Below are 12732 nucleotides of genomic sequence, written 5' to 3'. Positions count from 1 at the left end.
ACCCATGAGTCTGAGTTAATCCCCCAGGATTCAGTCAGGTTGCACTCGGCCTCTGAAGGGAGACAGCCCCTTTCAGAAGTGAGGTGGTGGGCTCCAAAGTAAGGTACATTCAGCACTTGTCAGCTGGGGGATTTGGGGTGGTAGAAAATAAGTAAGGGAAGGATACTCCCTAAAAATATTTCAAGTCCTTATACTGTATTTTATTTAAGAATTTCTATGCCACAGTTGCCTTGCAGACCTGATGGTGGTTAGTTAGCTAAACTAATTAAAAGGCTTGTCTTTTATCCTTGGGATTTTCTGTATGGGTAGATTAAGGGATGTTGGATTGAGTACTATTTGGAGCAAGAATAGCCCATGCTAAAAAATGCTCAATCACTGGTATAGTCTATGGATTTTACTTTTTAATTGATGCAAAAGCAGCTAGAACAGTATGTAGTGTGCCCATGCAGAGTAATTTGCTAGGTAATAGTAATCTTGACAGGACTATACAGACTGAAGTCAGAATGGTGTCTGTTCCACCACACTTCATCTCATATCTTTTCTGTAAAGTTTTGCTGTCCTGTAGAGTATAAAAATAGCAGAGGAGTTGCTGGTACCTCCTTCCTATGAGGAGAAAATGCCAGTGACTGCTTACAGGAGGAACCCCCTGGAGCCATCATAGTCAAGTGCAAATCTGCTGCTGTAATGGATTTGAGACCTCACCATTCAATTCTCCTTTCTCCCCATTCAGTTCATGTTCCTCCTTTTTCCAATACTGACCATTTTCAGTAATGTTCTCAAGTGTTGGTGATTAATGGATGTTTGGAGCCCCAAGAATACAAATGCCCAAAGTCTTTGCTAGGAGATCTGATAAACAAGTTATTCCATTATGATTTGGTGCATAAAGCACAGAAGTAGAAGTGTATAAATGACTTAAGTGCAACTGATGCATCAAGTACAGAGTACAAGAGCCAACGTGCAGCTTACCATTGGTTACTGAGAGAGAAGCACTACACACTGCTGCAGTAATAACTCATTAAAGTTAGACAGATTGAAGTAAAACACAAAAACAAAACAAAAAAATACCCAACCCAAATCCTCCCTACTACTTTTAAAACAGCAGCCTATGAAAGTTTTGCCTCATTAACTGTCATGGTGGATGACTTATTTCTTTGGCAGCCAGGTTATTGCATAAATCATTGTTATCTTTGCAGGCTGATGGGCAGACACTAAATTAGACTTAACTAATTACCAGAGTCCCTGAACTAGTGGCTGAATGCGTGCATCCTGAATATTACTTTTACTGGACTTTGTCCCCTGAGTCATAGCACACAACCTTCACAATACTGTGAAAATTGCATTATGATGTTGCAATGCCATTCTGACTGGCAACACCACGATGCAAACATCCTGAGACAACATCATGTTAACACTAAAATGATTCTAAACGTGTCAGGATATGTGACAATCCTGTCAAAGCTGGGACCATCTTATAAAACATCAGAACACTCAGCAAACCTACCTGGAACCTGTTGTGCCACAATCATTATTAGATGTCCCTTTACAGACCTCGAAGGTCTGCTCTAAGCTTTTTATTAACATTCCCCTGAGGACTTGGCCCATTGGCAATTGCCAGAAAATTGCTCCCATAATTAAGTGACCTGTAGGCCACTGTGTCTATAGTGATAGCCAGACAGACCATTAGATGGCAGGTGTAAGATGTGAAATGAGCTCAGCAAAGCTCCTAGAAGCTCCAGTCATGGCAGAACTTTTGGCTCATAGGGTAAAAATGACTGCTAACGGAATATAAAGAGATTTGGTTCCACAGGCTTAGCTGCACACAGAATAAATCCAGCCACAGTAGAGGGATTCAACTCATTGGTTAAGTAAGCTTTAGTGTTTGGTCACCAGCTGGCACACAAAGAGGGCCACATGGCTTTTCTACAGGAGCCAAGTTACAGAGAGAGATACACAACAACAATATGCAACAGTCAGTTATGCTGCCTTCCTTTTGGTCTCTCCAGACTTTTTACTATGTGGGTGGTTTTGCATTGGTAGCAATGGCTGTTGGCAATTACTCTGAACATGTCCTGACCAGTATTCTAGATTTTTCCTGTCTGTGGAGGAGTGATGGTGTTTTCTGTTTCCTCTATGTGCCCTGTGACCCAGATGGCAAATGGTATTGGGGTTAAATATCAGACAAACAAGGGAAGTAGAACTGTGATACTTGCCCGTCTTGAATTAAGTAGTACTTCAGGATCTCATCAATTTTTGAGGTGGGGGTGGCGAAGCAGCTCTCCACCAGTGTCTCTAGCCCACTCACGTGCACCATGGGCTCGATCCCAAAATACAGCGAGTCACGAAGCTTGAGGGTGGGAAGAGAATCCCTGTAGGGCTCGTCAAACTCTTTGTCTTTGAAGATCTCGAGGGTAAAGGGGAAGACGCCCCGGTTGCGGCTCATGATTTCCAGAGGGGAGTTCTTCAGGTTGGTGACGTAGCCCTCAGAGATGGTGTACTGACGGGGGAACTCACAGGTCACAGGGATCAGCAGCTTGCTGGTGCGGACGATGATGTCCCCATTACTGCCAGGTGTCTGCTTGGGCAAGCCGGTCACCATATTGGTAGCAATGATTTTATCATTTGCTACCTGCAGCACAAGAAAGGGGGGTGGGAAGGGGAGGAAGATCATCACAACACGAAGCAACTGGAAACATCAGGCATCAAACAGGACCTTTATTTTTTAAAATCTCTGTTTGATTTTGGACACAAGAGCCGGAGATTGGATTTCTCTTGCTATTCCTGCTCTAACAAACTGCAGCCAATAAAATTATACGCTGCAGCCACAGTCACCCTCATCTTTAGTGGGACCCATGGACACTATCTGGTTGCAGTGAGACACTTGGATCCAAACATTATGCTTGGACATGCAGTCTCCATGGACGGGAGCTCTGTATTACAGATGGAGGCCAAGGCCATGCAATCAGCTACACTATTCACACTGCGATAGGTGTAGCGCTCTGGCTCCTGAGAAGTTGCCAGTAATGGGGACACCCCCTCCTGTGTTCCCTTCTGACTGCATTTCTGCAAACGAGTCAGCTACTGGGTGACAGAGCATAAAAACTGGCCTTTCCCTCAAGGACCAAGATCAAGCCCACTCAGAGGCCCTAATTGAACTGAATTTAGTAGTCTCAGTTCAGTCCTCAGTACTTCCAAATGTACATTACTAGGACTGAGCAATAAGGGAGATGGAACAAACCCTCACACGCAGAGTTTGGTGGCCCCTCTAGGCTTGGGCTGAGGTTGTTTGCATGGCAGCAGGAGAAGATTCTCTCACTGCAGCTGCCACACAGTAATTTGTGGCTAAAATCCCTAGAAAATGCCTGCTCACTCCACTATTTCAAGCAAAAAATACATGCACACAAATAAAAACAGATATTGTGAAAGATGGGCCCTCCAAGGCTCTTTCATCTACCCATCGTTCTGAACTGAAATTTCTCCCTTATGTTCTCTGCTGTGATCGTTGAAGTACAGCCTAATGTGCAGCTTGATTCCTGTCCCAGTTCCTCTCCTCCTGACCTGAAAGTGCTAAGGAAAGAGGATAGTCGGACTCCAGAGAGAGGGAATACCCTTCAGTCCATTCCTCCTTGGAAAAGGGATGAGGCCTGCCATGTGGGGACCTTCTATGATATGATGGGTGAATAGTTGAGAGGAAGTATCAGAGGGGTAGCCGTGTTAGTCTGAATCTGTAAAAAGCAACAGAGGGTCCTGTGGCACCTTTAAGACTAACAGAAGTATTGGGAGCATAAGCTTTCGTGGGTAAGAAGTGAGGTTCTTACCCACGAAAGCTTATGCTCCCAATACTTCTGTTAATCTTAAAGGTGCCACAGGACCCTCTGTTGTTTTTTTTAGTTGAGAGGAAGTGTGTAGGAATACTCAGGTTTCCATAGAGGATATGCGTATAGCCAGTATTTTCCTCATTTGTCTTCCACAAATGCATGGTATTCACAGGGGTGAAAGTAACGTAAAGGACTTACCGGTACTCTGGAGTCCTTAGGAGGGGGAGGGGCTTCTACCGGAAGAGGTGGGGCCTTTAAATCCCCAGGCACTTTACATCAGGATTTAAAGGGCCTGGGGCTGGGGCTGTGATAGCAGCAGCTGGGAGCCCCGGGCCCTTTAAATCACCCCTGGAGCTACCAGCTGCAGAGGCGGCTGGGAGCCCCGGGGGTGATTTAAAGGGCCCAGGGTTCCAGCTGCTGCTACCGCAGTGGAGCCCCAGGCACTTTAAATCACCATTGGAGGGGGCCCCGGCCTCTGGCGGAGCTTTAAAGAGCCCGGGGCTCCACTGCAGTAGTGGCAGCTGGGAGCCCCTGGCCCTTTAAATCACCGCCAGAGCCCCGCCACCACTACCCCAGGGGTCCAGCAGTAGGGCTCGGGTGGCGATTTAAAGGGCCCCGGAGGATAGCGGCAGTGGGAGCCCCGAGCCCTTTAAATCACCACCCGAGCCACGCTGCTGGAGCCCCAGGCCCTTTAAATCACCGCCGGAGCCCCCGGCTGCCGCTGCCACCCCGGACCCTTTAAATCGTCCCTGGAGCCCTGCTGCTGGAGCCCTGGGGTAGCGGCAGCGGTGCTCCGGCAGCAAGTTAAAGGGCCTGGGGAAGTAGCGGTGGCCGAGCCCCTGGCCCTTTAAATCGCCGTCTGAGCCCCAACGCCGCTACTCCAGGGTTCCGGCAGGCTCCGGGGACAATATAAAGGGCCTGGGGCGGTAGCAGCTACCGGAGCCCCAGACTCTTTAAATTGTCCCCGGAGCCCTGCTGCCGGAGCCCTGGGGAGGCGGCAGTGGGTCTCCGGTGGCTATTTGAAGGGTCCAGGGCTGCAGTACCGGGGTGTACCGGCTTACTTTCACCTCTGGGTATTCATCTCATAAAATGGCTACTAGGAGCTTAAAGAAATCAGACTGGCTGAGAGAGGTTCTACCTGTGCAATAAGAAACTTTATGAAACGCAGCTGAACTGGATACCCACACAGCTCAGTCAGTTAAGAGTTTGGATTCATGACTCACATGACACATCCAAAGTGGGAAGGGTGTTAACATTTACTGAGGGCTCAATCTTGCAGCACTTCCCCATATCAGTTGTCTTAGTGACCTCAGTACAGCTACTCATGTAAATGAGGATTGGGCCTTAGTTGACCCTACACCTATCCCCAGTCCCTACACATGTAATGAGAACAATGATGATGACAAAGCTGATGGCGATGAGGATACGTACATCTACAACAGTGCCACAGGACTTCAAAGAGAAGTTGATGTTGACATGAGTGCCATTGGATACTCCTTTGCAGGAAGCATTGATGAGAGAAAGATCCAGCCCTCCAACCAGATCCTTGGGGATGCTCACCTCAATGGAGGTGGACTTGCACAGCACTGGAACTGCAAGAAAAAACCCCAGCTCAATGATCAGCACAGCAAATCTGCCAAGTGAGGTAGGGAAGGCCTCTGCATACTATTACAAGTAGGGTGACCAGATGTCCCATTTTTAAAGGGACACTCCCGTTTCTTGGGACTTTTTCTTATATAGGCACCTATTACCCACCCCTCACCCCTTGTCCCGTTTTTTCACAGTTGCTATCTGGTAACCCTAATTACTGGGAATGCAGGGGAGAGCACATGTTCTATTTGTGATCAGGCTGCCCTTCACTCCCATTCCTAGTGTTTCCTGAAATGGCCTTTTATTGGCCTGCAGACACTTTGTTTTGATCTCTCTGCCCAGACAGGGGACTTGAATATTTCAGATTTCAGCTTTTTAGATGCCCCAAAGAGCAGTTTTTCCTCTTCATGGGGCAAATCTGTAGCCAGGAGTCTGAGAGCTGCATTTAATGTGCATCTCCTGCATTGCTGGGATCCAGTAGAGAACTTTGCCTTTTGTTCAGTTATGACTATTCAATACAAGTATTTTTTACCCAACTCTTCTCCAGACTAACACAAAGCATCTTAGCCAAAGCATCATATCACATTATCTTCCTCATCCCTTTTAATTTCAGTGTGTTTTAAGTTATTGTGGAATATGGAGAGGTTTTGCTCTCCCCACCCATTTCATTTTATGTCCTATCCACACCCCAAGCTTCCTCACTGCTCCAATTTATGATTACTCCCCAAATTCTCCACATGGCACATTGGAACCAAGCAACTGAAATAATTTCCATCCTGGCCGGACCAACAGCAGAAGACAGAATTGAAGAGACTGAAGTTTTTGTGGGAGGAGCTTAATTATTGTTTTTCAAATTACTCTTATTTAGTCAAGGCCTGGATGATATCATTAACAGTATAATGTCCTGGGAAGACCCCTGCATGTTACTGGCAAGGATTTTGTAACAACCCAAACAGAGCCATCCTTGAAGAATCTATCTCAGGTAGTATACAAGTCCCAGAACATGCTATAACAAGACTTTGGGAGGGCTTAATTCATTCTGTATAGATGTCCAGCCAGAATGGGTGTGTTCGGAAAGACCATTAGAATCAATATTTAATGTAATACATTTGGTAATGATTAGCAAACTCATTCTTCCTCATGCCAAGCCACTTGGACATCCGGGATTTGAAAATTCAACTTGAACATTTTTGAGTTTGAACTCTATTAAAGAGAAACTGGGGAAAGATGAGCAGAGATGGAGCAGAGTGAAAACAGGATAGAGAGAGACTGTTAAAAAGAAGTGTGTATGGGAGAAAATATTTTTTATTAAAAAATAAATGCTATATATACACCCTATACATAGGGAACCCACTTGATTTTGGGGGAGGCTTTCTGCTTCTTATGCATAGCCCAGACTTCCCCACTTAGCTAGAAAAGATACAGAATTTTGGAATTACTTAGTTTTAAATTACAGGATAAAACATTCTGCAAATTCATTAATTTGGCAGACAGGCAACTCAGAAAAATAATTCAACACTTCCCACTGCACAAGTTTTGCCTCTCTAATTCCAAGCTCCTTGGATCTGGGATACAACTAGCATCACTGAAGTATAATTTTTCCCCCCCGAGTGAACATTTATGCTGTACAAGCAGCAATATTTTTAACACTCACCAAGCCATTATAGATAATAATAGTTTTATTAAAAGCCATCATTTTTGGTGTGATGTGCCAAATAACAAGCAGTGTTCCCAGAGCTGTGTGCTCTCTAGCTGCCATCACTAAGGGGGAAGCAGAATTAAATAAAAAGGAAATGTCAGAGCTCCTGCTCTGTTAGAAAGACAAGAGGGTGAGAAATAATCAATGTGGGTCAAACAGCACAGGACAAAACAAAGGACAAATGTTATTTTCAAGATTCTACAGGGACACTGTGAAACCATTTCCACGGTCTCCAGAAAGCTAACACTGTGCAGAAGTGATGAACTCAGCCTTACTTTAGGACTTTTATTAACACTTTCAACTAATCCTTTGACAAATGAGGAAGCCTAATGTTTTTAAACTGAGATAGGCCAGAGCAAGAGAGTTTGGATCCAGGTTGCATTTCTTCAAAGTTCAGGAGCATTTGGATCCAGGGTTTTGGTTTAGGCACATCTCTATTTTTTAAATGCTGTTACCTTGAAATACTAAGTGGAGAGGAGAAGAAATCCTTACCACCCGAGTTCTGGGCTAGGGCTGTGCAGGCTTCTGTGTATTCTAGACTATGTTGGAATCCATGAATCAGGAGAACACTTAAAACTAGAACAGGTTTCACTACTATCAATAAATCAGCTTTGGCTCCAAATTAACTCATCCCTCACTGGTAAAAGACTAAAAAAAAAAAAAAAAAGCAATGCCAACAACTCATTACTGATGAGCATCCCCAAAGTAATGAAAGAATGTAACCTTGCCTATGTTAGAGACATTTTTCAAAAAACTGTCCCAATATTGACAGTACTGGTTCAATTTCACCAATGTTAACAAATCTTGAGCCCTAAAGTAGATGAGCTGCTGGTGTTTTAAACACTTGAGTCATCTAATTCAGCTCACAGGAGGTCTAATCCACATACTGCTTACAATGCTGGCTGCACTGTGTCCCGAGACCAGTGTTCCCATCACCTTCATTTTGGTACACATAACAAAATTCATGTGGTGGGAGTGGAGCAGAGGGATTTGGAGTGTGGGAGATGGCTTAGGGCTGGGGCAGAGGGTTGGGGTGCAGGCTCTGGGGTGGGGACAGGGATGAGGGGCTCAGCATTGGGGCAGAGGGTTGGGGTTGCAGGCTCTGGGTTGGGTGCAGGGGGTGAGGGCTCTGACTGGGGGTGTAGGCTTTGGGATGGGGCCAGGGATGAAGGGTTTCGGGTGCAGGAGGGTGCTATGGCAGTGAGAGAGGACTCCCCCAGCTCTCTCTCCCCACACCACTACCTGGGCTGGGGGGAGAGGTGCCTCTCCCCGCTGCAGCAGCTCCGGGGCTGGGGCTGCAGGATAGGTGCTCCTCCCCCAGTCCCGTCAGGTCCAGGCCAGGGATGGGTTCTGGCCAGGGTAAGGGTGCCCCGGCAGGTCCAGGCCATGGCAGAACTGGGCCAGGGGAGGGGCGCTCCGTCCATGGCAGGTAAGGACCGCCCCTCCCCCGGCCAGTTGGGGGTAGGCTAGGTTGGGGCCGGGGGAGAGGCGGCCCGTACTTGCCACATCCGCAGTGTCCCTCCCCCAACCCCAACTCTGCCACCTGCCGGGGCACCCCTCCCCTGGCCTGGACTTGCCTTCCCCAGCCAGTTGGGGGTCAGGCTAGGTTAGGGCCCGGGGAGGGACGCAGCAGGTCCCTGGGCGGGTTCCCTGAGCGCCTGCGCAGTGTTAAATAGGCTGCTGCACGGCCACATGGCTTACAAGGAACTTAGTCCAAAATTACGGCCTATCATGCTGATCAATATGGTCTCCCTGTTTCCTTGTGCTCCCTGAGTCTCTGTCTGTCTGTCTTTCTCTCTGTTGTAGTTAGAACATAAACTCTCTGGGGGCAAGGGCCATTTTTTTGTACAGCACCTAATGCAATGGGGTCCATGACAGGGTCTCCTAGGGGCTACCAAAATACAAATAAACATTAAATTATTAAAATAGCTGATTCACAATGTCCCTAGTTGTACATAGGGTTTGTGTTTGTCCGGGAGGAAAAAAGCATTTCAGTTTCACACTGTAGCAGGAATACAATAAATGGGAGGGGGAAATTACTTTACAAATTACAAACATTTCTTTGGCTCGACTCTCTTTTAAAAAAAATTGCAGATGATACAATACCATGAATTACGCTGAAAGGGATTGCTACATGTAGAACTATTAATATGATACAGACAAACTGCTTCAGGTTTCTGTGCAAGTCTTCCACAGTTCATTACATCACCATAAACTTGATTAGAGGTAATAAAAGCTTGTATTTCTGCAGTTATAAAAAGGTTCTGTTAAACATCTGCTTTACACCATAAACTACTGTATGTGACAATACATCTGATTGAATTTAATAAAGTAAGATTGCTTGTTCTTTAAAATGCTGAATTCCTCTACAAAATGCCCTTAATATCTGACACTAATTGGCTCCATTGTAAAATAGTAATCTCAGAAGAGGCACCATTTACCCCTTTAAACCCCCAACCTACCTTCATGCTAAATACTTGATTACACAACACATGTTCTCCAGCTGGTGAGGGTGGGTGAGCAGAGGTATTATGCGCAATGGTGACCCTTCTACATCATCCAAGAGCCTAAGAGTGTCCCCTTCAAGATGCACGTTAGCTCCAATGGATTAAAGATCTAAGGGTGCTTCCCTACTTTACCTACATTGCCCTGGGCTGGCTACGCAATACTGGCTCTTTAGCAAGTGATCTTTATTGCCCTACCTTGGCAGCTGTGGTTGTCCTCTGACAGAACAAGCCCCCTGGGGCACTCACACTGGTATGTGTCTTCCACTGCAATGCAGGTGTGGCTGCAGCCTCCATTATTATTGTGGCAACCTTCAATTTCTAAGAGACAAAGTGTTGGAATTATTAATAATGTTTGAAATATTAACATGGGAAATCACCAAACCCCAATTTAACCATAAATTCCTTTTTTAAATCCAAAGTCTTATGCAGTTCCTCTGAATATGCCTAAAAAAGCTTAAATAAGAAGCCATTTACTACATCCAAACAGTAACAAAACATTTATAAGCATTTGATCAAGATACTTATAAATGAGCCAAACCCAAAGGTGCTCAGACCCATATTGGTCGGCTCCTACATGTTCAGGCAGGTATTAGCAATAAACCCGTTAAGAGCTGACTTTTTATACCCTTTAACAAACAAGGATGTCATCGCCAATTACTGAGTTCAGCTAAAAACCAGTTTGAGACAATTCACCCTTATGTACAATCTTAATCCAGATAAGATTTACAATCACCTTTCTTCCCAAGGCCATTTCTCCCCTCTTTTTTGATGTCCAACAGTTTTCCCATTGTACCTGGGTTCACACAGGCTTTAACACTGGTATGTGGGCTGGGGAATGGCTGTGTTAGCTCATTTTAAGACAGAGTCTCTTTGATTTAAAACCATCTGCAGTCACCCCAACTGGTTAGAAGTCTTCGTTTTAGAAACTTCCCCTTATCTTATTAGTTATTCTTTGAACCAGACATCCTCCCTACTTTATTCCTTCTGGCCTTACCACTTACTATTTTCAAGGCCTTCCCTTCTATTTGCTAGCCAGGCCCTTTCTTTACCACACATATATATTTCCTTAATCAACCTTAAGCTCATTTTCTTTCTGTAGGATAAATATAAAATTAAAAAATTAAACACTAAATGTCAGTTTTGCAGCTTACAGAGTATATTTCTGTCAATATGAAAAGCATTTTGAGTAGATTAGAGCTTTGGGGGTAATAACTGGGTGAGATTTTACTTCAAGAAAATTTTGTGGAAACCAAATAAAAAAAGCATTTGCAATGTTAACAGTCACTCCAGTTTGTCAGATTTCACATTTGCTATAACTCTCTGAATTTAACAGGGCATTAGTAAAAGCTTGTGAAATTTTCCCTTGTTTGCTGACTAAAAATGTGGTTCAATTACATTTTAAAAGATGTAAAACATGCACTATATTGGATTTTTTTTAGTCTTTTAGGAAAGAAGGGTCCTACTGAACCTATACTAAGTAGTGCATTTTACTAGTATTTGTCTGGTGGGTCTGTAGAACCAAAGCATTCACGCAAAAACAATTTAGAACATGTGCATTTGCAAACAAAGTGTGCCTGATGAGGGCTTACCTCAGTTTATATCTGTACAACCTCACTGATTTTAATGCAGTTTAATGGGTGAACTGAGGGCACAAATTAGCCAGTACCTCCAAGAGAGATTTGAACTATTCCTCACACATCACAACAGGGTGTTAATTCTGAATCACAATGACAACATATTTAGTATCTATTTCTCTGCTAATTGTTCCAGCACACATATAGCTACTCTCTAGAACTGTGAGTGAAGTTTAGGATTGTAGGGGACGCTTCAGCAGAGTAAAAAAAACCAAACAAACAACTCTCAACCATAACTGGGACTAACTGATATTTTCCCACCTACCAATCCCATCCCTAGTTCATCTTTTGCCAGATTATGGCAATACAAAATCCTGCTCATCCCCTACACGTGTCCCTATTGCCCTGTCCCATGCCTCATCATTTTGTCTCCATTCCTTCGTCACTGTATAGGGTGATAGTGAGAGGGGTTATGCACAGAGTAGCTGACAGCTTTGCTGGTAAGGTCCCATCACTACATGATTTGCACTCAGGTTATGTTTCAAGGTTATCTCCATCCTTCCTTTTTTCTCTTTATCAAGATAAAAGCCACTTATGTCTGCTAACAACGAATAAAAAATGTGTTCACAAATACAAATGTATGTTTTTATTGGAAACAATACTGGAAGAGCGGGAAGGAGCCTCTTCACCACTCTCTTCTAAGTGTTTCAGGAGTAAAATTACTGGCAAGTACATCAGTAACACAAGTGAATTTCACACCAGCTGAAAAATGCCATGACTGACCAAGTACTGTGAGATAATATTTATGCAGGAAATAATGTAATGATTGATGTAACTTTATGGAAGTATGACTGTAGAAGGTGCTATTCAGAGCTGTAATTCCATGCTGGTGCCTTCATTCCTTTGCCTTTTAACTCACCTTCACAGGTTTTACCATCCTTTCCCAGCGTTCGCCCGATTCCACATTCACAGCGATAGGAGTTCTTCAGATTCACACAAAACTCACTGCAACCTCCATTATCCTGTTCACATTCATTCTCATCTGCAGGAAGCAAATACTGTAATACACAATTTTGCAACACACAGCCTGTAAAATGGGTCTGATGAACAGGGCTGCTGGTAAGAAATTGGACTTTATTTTCTGGCCCAACTCACACGAGCTAGGTCTAGGCATCAATACCCCTATCACATAACAGGGGTCATAGCCACTGACTGCAGCCAACACCTCTGCTACTCAAACGGTGACATGTACACAGAAACTGTTTCATGGGGAGGATGACAGTATGCAACTTCCCCATAGTGGACGTGTTAATTATTTGAGAGGGGATGGAAAAGGTAAAGGTTGCCTTTGAATCTCTTGGCTGAGCCCCAAGAATTCCTCCTAATTTTTCCCATTTTACAACTACCCCTGAAGCCTGTAGTTTCTCTTCCCTTTTGAGCTGAAAGGCTCATTCTTCATAGGGAATCCTGGTTCTTTAAACTTGATTTACTCTTTGCCTGCATGCAATGAATACATTAAAGGTGTGTGTGTGACAATTTTTCTAAGT

The 12732-nt window shown here is 44.5% G+C and overlaps 1 protein-coding gene across 1 annotated transcript in view; it reads right to left on the bottom strand.

Annotated features, from left to right (window-relative positions):
* Positions 1–12732, bottom strand: part of OIT3 (oncoprotein induced transcript 3) — a 28017-nt gene that overhangs the window by 5328 nt on the left and 9957 nt on the right. Inside the window, exons 4-7 of the mRNA XM_005301748.4 lie at positions 12105–12227; positions 9807–9929; positions 5247–5407; positions 2211–2626 (exon numbers count right to left, since the gene is read on the bottom strand). Coding sequence (XP_005301805.1) covers positions 2211–2626; positions 5247–5407; positions 9807–9929; positions 12105–12227 — 823 coding nt within the window. The remainder of the gene's footprint in view (positions 1–2210; positions 2627–5246; positions 5408–9806; positions 9930–12104; positions 12228–12732) is intronic.

Source organism: Chrysemys picta, chromosome 7 (assembly GCF_011386835.1).
Source record: "Chrysemys picta bellii isolate R12L10 chromosome 7, ASM1138683v2, whole genome shotgun sequence".
NCBI lineage: Eukaryota > Metazoa > Chordata > Testudines > Emydidae > Chrysemys > Chrysemys picta.
Note: the sequence above shows the minus strand (reverse complement) of the source record. Positions and strands in the feature narration are given on the sequence as shown.